Source organism: Megascapheus bottae, chromosome 7 (assembly GCF_031878675.1).
Source record: "Megascapheus bottae isolate mThoBot1 chromosome 7, mThoBot2.hap1, whole genome shotgun sequence".
Taxonomy (NCBI): Eukaryota; Metazoa; Chordata; class Mammalia; order Rodentia; family Geomyidae; genus Megascapheus; species Megascapheus bottae.
The window spans coordinates 10,405,200-10,412,558 of NC_143515.1; the positions used below are offsets into that span (position 1 = coordinate 10,405,200).

The 7,359-nt window shown below is 40.3% G+C and overlaps 1 protein-coding gene across 2 annotated transcripts in view; it reads right to left on the reverse strand.

Moving 5' to 3' along the window:
* Tmem131 (transmembrane protein 131) overlaps nt 1-7,103 on the reverse strand; it is a 159,444-nt gene extending 152,341 nt beyond the window's left edge. For both annotated transcript variants that reach the window (XM_090336457.1, XM_090336456.1), the window contains exon 1: nt 6,892-7,103. In XM_090336457.1, the coding sequence (XP_090192583.1) occupies nt 6,892-7,072 (181 nt within the window). In that variant the 5' untranslated portion in view covers nt 7,073-7,103. The remainder of the gene's footprint in view (nt 1-6,891) is intronic.
* Nucleotides 7,104-7,359: the final 256 nt, after the last annotated feature.

Here is a 7,359-nt window from a genome sequence, read left to right on the forward strand (position 1 = left end):
GTTTTTGGGCATGGTGATACACACCTGTAAACCCAACAACTGAGAGGCTGTGGGAGAATGATAGAATGGTTTACACAGTGAGACCTTGTCTCAAAAACAACCACCACAAGAAAAGAAAAAACAAGAACAAAAAATGCTATAATCATATTTAAATGAAGCACCTATATTCAAATTCATAGAAACAGGAGAATGTAGTTATGATGAATTACAGGGAGTGTAGCATGAGGAGAGAGAAATGGGGATAATAGGTTTAATGGGTATAAAGATTTTACAATTTTGTATCATTTCATAAGCTTCTGGAGAACTACTATATAAAAATATGAATACTTAACTATATAATTAAGAATGATAATACATTTTGAATTGTTTCCCAGAATTTTTAAGAAATGTAATAAACATTAAGTAGATAAAGCAGGTTTCACACTATCATGACAGATCATGTCAAGCATCCTCTTAGACCTTCAAATATTTTCCAAGCCTCTAACTTGTTGCTTCTGTGGTTTTTGTTTTGTTAGTTGTGGGGCTTGAACTTAGGGTCTGGACACTGTTCCTGAGCCTCTCTATGCTCAAGGCTAATGCTCTACCACCTGAGCTACAGCACCACTTCCGGTTTTGAGTGGTTAACTGAAGATAAGAGTCTCATGGGGACCTTTCTGCCCCAGCTGGCTTCAAATAGTGATCTCATACTCAGCCTCCTCAATAGCTAAGATTATAGGTGTGAGCCACCATTGCCTGGCTACCTTTAACTTGCTGTATACTGTAAAAAAAAAAATTACAAACAGCAAAGATTCAAATGCTTTCATAAGAAAAAACACCATAAAGACTGTTAGAAGTAAAATCCAGTACCAGCCAGCCCTTGGAATTGATTACCTCTAGTTCCTTTTAATAAAGAACCAACTTCCAGGAATATTTATGTCACACTAACTTGTCACACCAATTTTAGAGCTAAGGAGTAGTCATAGAATGTACTATTGTTTTATCTTAAACTAAGCAACACAAGATACCTAAAATCATCAAAAACAGAAGTCAGTAGCTTTTAATAGCAAATATTCATTTCCTGAAATTACTTACTCATTGGTTTCCTTTAAAAAAAAAATTCTCCTAATTCAGAACAGACTGCTAACTTTGTAACAGTTATCAAGCTGACAGAATATGTCCACTTAAAAGCAAAAGCCAAAACAATTTGTGCTTCACTTAATATTGTTTTGCATAAACTAGCAAGCCTATTGTTCCCTTCCCAATTGGTACATAATAATAAAAATCTATATTCATAAGAACCCAATCAGGAGTATATGGCATTGGTGCTAGGTACAGGTGGCTTGGGATAAACTCTTGGCTCTTCCATTTACTGGTTCTGGTCAACATTTACCAATACTCTCAACATTTAGCTAACCATTGTAAGCGTCCATTTTATAACTTATGTATTAGGGTATTGTGAGGATCTGAAAATCTTAAAATCCCAAAGTTACAAAAGTACTGATTTAGATAAATATATATAAAAATCATTTTAGTTACAAGGGAATGTAAACATATGAGAAAGAGAAAAATGGTGACTATTCTATCATGAAAGATTGCACATGACACCTACATCTAGAATGAGGTTTTTGCCTACTCTGATTCTATACTCAAGTCATGTTTCTGTTCTAAAGAAATTCCAGACTGGGCCAGCGGGAGTTTGGCCTAGTGGTAGAGTACTTGCCTAGCATGCATAAAATCCCGTGTTTGATTCCTTGGTACTACATACATAGAAAAAAGCCAGAAGTGGTGCCTTGAGAAAGTCCAAGGACAGTGCACAGGCCCTGAGTTCAAGCCCAAGACTGGCCAAAAAAAAATTCCAGTCTGGGTGAAGAGTGATACCCATGAAATCATTTAAGTAAACAAGACAGTACATAATTAAGATCTGAATGAATGACAAAGGCATAGTAAGAGCCTGCAAATTCAGAGGAAGCATAAAGGACTGACACTGGGAGTTGAGAGAAAATCTACTGCAGTGCCCCAGGCTAGGGACAGACTATGGGACAGGTGACCAGAGAAAGGGATCCCAGGACCTAAGGCCATTTAATCAAATGAGGGTAAAAAAATGAGCCCACAGGACAAGGAGAAAAATCATAGCATTAGTAAAAACTAGGAGAAACTGGAGGTAGTACAAGATAATCATCCTGCCCTGGACATGTTCCACCAAACAGCTAGAACAGGACTGTGCCTGAAACATCAAGCACTCCAAAGACTTTGCTATTTTCTCAAAGAATAGTTTAATAGGATAACAAATTTGATGATTTTCATCTATTTCCAAAGTTGATATTTGGGAGGAGGGGCAGGTAACAATCAGCATACATTGTATGAAACAGAAAGAGGAGAAAAGTTACTATACAGAAAAGAAAGAGCATACTCTTTCCCCCAATAGGACTCGAATGTATGTGACAATATCAAAAGATTCCTACTGAAAGCAGCAATAATTATTCATTAGTAAGCATGTATAATAGGGCATGCCTGAAATCCCAGCTCTCCAGGAAGTGGAGGCAGGAAGAAGAGTTAAGACTATACAATGAGAAATAACAAAAATAAAATCAAAAATATCAGAGATGGAAATAAGATCTACTATACATAAATCAAAAAGTTGGTTCTTTGAAAGAGTCAACAAAATTGACAGACCACTGGCAAGATTAATCAAAAAAAGGAGAGGGGAGACTCAATAAACAAGATTAGAGACCCTATGGGAACAATCATAATTGATATTCAAGAAATTCAGTCCATTATGAATAAGTACTTCCAGGGCCTATATTCAAAGACTATACAGTGAAGGCTATACAGTGAAGTTCCAGGCAAATGTGAATTACATTTCAAGAACCCCTTTCAAGAAAACAAAGGGGGAAAAAAAGTAAAAATTCAAGCAGGGCACCAGTGGCTTACACTTGTAATTGTAGCTACACAGAAGGCTGAGATCTGAGTATTACAGTTCAAAGACAGCCTGGGGCTGAAAAGTCCATGCGATTCTTATCTCCAATTAACCACCAAAAGGCTGGAAATGGAACTGTGGCTCAAGTGGTAGGGCACTAGCTTAAGCAAAAAAAAAAAAAAAAAGCTCAAAGATAGCACTCAGGCCCTGAGTTCAGGCCCAGAGGGGGGAAAAATTAGTGAAGCACTTGTTAAGTACTATTCTACTTACAGATCCTAAATTTAAAGAAGTTTACCACCATAAAAGGGTGAAGACATCTCATTCTTAGGAAAATCACTTTAAGTTGGGGGCCAGAGACTCAGGCCTAGTTACTTAGGAAGCTGAGGTCTGAGGCTTGCACTATGAAGCCAATCTGGCTGTAAAGTGTATTAAAAAAAAAAAAAAGAAAAGAAAAAAGCCAAAAGTGGAGCTGTGTAGTACAAGAAGTGGTAGAACATTAGTCTTGCGCAGAAAAGCTTAGAGACAAGTGCCCAGACCCTGAGTTCAAGGACCAACACCGGTACAAAAAAGAAAAAAAGATTATTTTACAATATATATTTACCTTATAAAATAATTCTCTCTCCTATTCAACTCTACTATTCTAAGACAAATCACTGATAGATTTTTAATCTCTTCTTTTTTCTTTGGCCTTTAGTCCTAGACACTTCGTTCTCATGCTTTATCGAGTACTTTGTACTGTTATTCTGTCCTTACAACACAATTATAGCTTAAAACAAAAATCTGCACAAGAAACAGTACATTGGCAAAAAATGAGTCTTAATTAAGACTATCAAACTTTACCTTGCCATAATGAATCACCGATTAATAACAATACATGTAGCATCCAGGTTTAAATGTGTCATGAATGAAAAAAAAAATTCCTGAAAGTAGTCCAAGTTTACATTTAGAAGATAAATTATAGCTTTTCATCCCTAAGTTAAAAGGTACCATGCCTTCCAAAAACCCATTTTATGATGAACCTGTATTACATGGTATAAGACGTTTAAAAGTGCTTATTTGGGGGCTGGTAGTGTAGCTTGGTGGTAGAGTGCTTTCCTAGTATGCATGAAACCCTGGGTTCAACTCTTCAGTACCACATAAACAGAAAAAAAAAAAAATCGAAGTGGTGCTATGGCTCAAGTGGTAGAGCACTAGCCTTGAGCACAGAGAGGTTCAAGGACAGTGCCCAGACCACAGAGTTCAAGCCCCAGGACTGGCCAAAAAACAAAAAAGGAAAAAAGAAAAAAAAGTGTTTATGCTTGCTATAATAGGGCTGAATTGTAACTCAAAAGACTATTCAAAATCATAATCATATATATACTATATACACAAACACTTGTCTTTAGTATACATACTGAAATGTATTTGCACCATTCATATACACACACTTTCACTATTTCACTATCAAGAGCATAGCCTCAAAAAAATCCTGACACCAACCCAAACTGGTATCTGTAGTAATTACAGTGACTTTTCCATCTGGTAACTATTTCAAAGTCCTTACAAACTTGTGAACATAGCCAAAATAGTTTCAAAGTTTCCTTTTCTCTGGACTCATGATAACATCGCCCATAGATTAGTTAAAATGGATGTTAAGATATTGAAGTGTAAAGACATAAAGAATGAGAAGACAAGAAATGGCTCATGCTTCTGACTCAAGAAAATTAACATCTAGTTCAAACATGAAAAACTGCATTAGGTAATCTATGCCTGCAGCTTTTTTCAGGAGGCTTCAAATTGTATTTTCCTTTGAAGATTTTCTAGTAAAATTCTACAGCAATGTAAGAAAAACATACAAGCATACAAAATATCCAGAGAATCATCATTTAAATTCTAACACTGAAAATTCAAGATAGTTATTACTTGAAACAAACAAACAAAAAAGGCATATAAATACTTGACTATATCCACAAATCTGCCCAAGCTCACAGAGGAAAAAAAAAAAAAGAACAGAACTCTCTTGAGGTAAATGTTATGTTTGTGTCAAAGTCATAATCAGGTAACAAAATCAATTGCAATCACTTACTTATTAAAGATAAATCCTATACTGGAATTTGATGTTCAGATAGGTTTGAAGTAAAAGCTATTTGTGGGAGTGTCTTCAGAATATATCTGATTAGAACCAGATCTGTTTGTGATATGTAGAGTATGTTCTACATTAGTATAATTACTGTCAATATCTTGAGCAACTACTTAGTCCATAAAATGTTCATACAGATGCACCATGGGTGACAAAGGATGCCTGATTCAGCCAGGAGTACTGGCTGATTCAACCACTTTTCATATGTAACACCCTGGCAACTATTCTCTTGACCTAACCCTAGCCATCATCTATAGATATGACAGAGGTGCCTAACACTTGTAAACTATGCAAATGGGAAATCAGCAAACATATTTTTGGCTACAGTTCTCAAATAAGAGATATACTTAACTGTACCTAGAAAATTAACATATAAAATAAGTTGAAAAAATAAACAGGGTAATACAAATTTACTGCTTTATTAGGTTGTCATTATTTCATTTCCCTACACTAATACTGTGTAAAAACAGGCATTCATGCAAAGGCTAAGGAAAGGCCTACTGTATGCAAGCTAAGCAAAGGAACACAAAAGCAAGAACACCATACCCCAAGATCTTCATTACATACAACCACATAGGTTTCATTAACACCCACAACATGCCCAAATGCTGGGTACCATGGTCACACAAAAGGACACTAAATGCAGATATGTAAACAGTGATGAACTACCACAACCTCAGGCCTGCCTAGTCCTAAAGCAGCAATTAGTCCTTGCTACATATTGACGGCAAGTCTCTGTTCCATGTATGTTAACCCACACTAAGGTTACTTACAGAGTTAAATGAGGAATGGACGTTTTGAACACAAGTAATCTGAACAAAAGTAATCAACTAACCCACAATTACACTAATTTGGTTTCTACTTGCTGTTGCCTCCCATAACAATAAAAAGTGACTTTAGTCATTAAGTTTAACAGCAACTCTAAGTTACCAGGGCAAAAAGTGAATTGTCTGGTAATATTAATGTGAAATGGAAGCTAACAGGGATTTTCCTTCGCCTTAAAAAAAAAAAAAAAAAGTATTCACTTGTACCGAATTCTTCAAAGCTTTGTGACTGTTCACTCTCCCCAAGCCTCAGAAACAAAGAGAAGGACAAAAATCACTCAGATTTGATCTTCAAGATTACACAATATTTTTGACCCTGTCGAAGTACCAATTTTACAGCCATAGTAAGGCCAGTTTTTAAAATAGGCGCCAGCCTTAAAAAAAAAAAAAAAAAGGTTTGCAGGCTGCAAACTTATACATCAAATCGAAAGGCACAGGAATGCATGTGTATCTTAAATAAGAAAAGCATGTCGGCTTCCAATAGTTTCCCTAGTCGGGTAAATGGAACTGTATTTGGGGTTCGTAATAAAGTCAACGATCGTCATTACCGCAAAGCGACAGGGAGGAGGAAGCTAAAAGGGCCAAGACTGACCTCCAAGAAACGTTTGAACAAATTCGCACCTGAGAATCTACGGTCTGAAGCCTTTCCGCCGGGTCTCGCTGTCTACACTGCCGCATTTTAAAGTGTCCGAAATGAAAACCTCAACCAAGAAGAAAAACAAGAAAAAAACAAGTGTCCGCAGATTTTACCGATTCGCAGCAATCACACCTAAAACACCCAGACACATGCCCTTCCTGCACGGCGGGCCAAGTGGCGAGAACCCAGGCGAACTCAGGAAGTTTGGAAATGGCAGTGACAGGAGGGCGACCGGGGAGCCCCGGAGCCCCGGAGTTGGCACCACCGCCGCAAGTCGCCGGCTCGGGACGGGGACTTGGCGCCGCAGCCCGCCGCGGCCTCAGGGCCACTCGCAGCCCCGCCGCGGCCTCCGCGAGCGCCGCCGTGACAGCCGGCCGCGGGGCCGCCCGGGGGAGACCGGCCGGCAGACACCCACCTTCTTTCTCCGCCCGCGCCGCGGCCACCACGAGGGTCATCACCAGGTGCAGCGCTCCCAGGAGGCCGGCGGCCGCGCTCCACGGACCCCCGCCGCGGCCGGCTGCGGGCTCCAGGCCGGCCCGGGCGGACGCGGAGGCGGCGGAGGCGGCGGCTGCTCCTCCTCCGGCCCGCTTCCCCATCCTGGCCAGCCGGGGACCGCTGCGCTAGAGGTCCGGCGCGACCCTCCTCGGTGAGGCGGCGGCGGCGGCGGCGGCGGCACTGAAGCCGTGGTCCGGGCTCTGGTGCCGGGCGGAAGAGCGGTTCTGGGCCCCAGCCTCAGGCTCCCGGCGTGGGTCTGGGTCCGTGCGTGCGTGTGAGCGAGAGTGTCAGTCACGGTCTCGGCCTCCGCATCGCCTACGAGGAGCCGGGACAGAGAGGCCGCGGGTCAGGCACGGCGGGCGGCCATACTGGAAACGGGCAAGTGCCG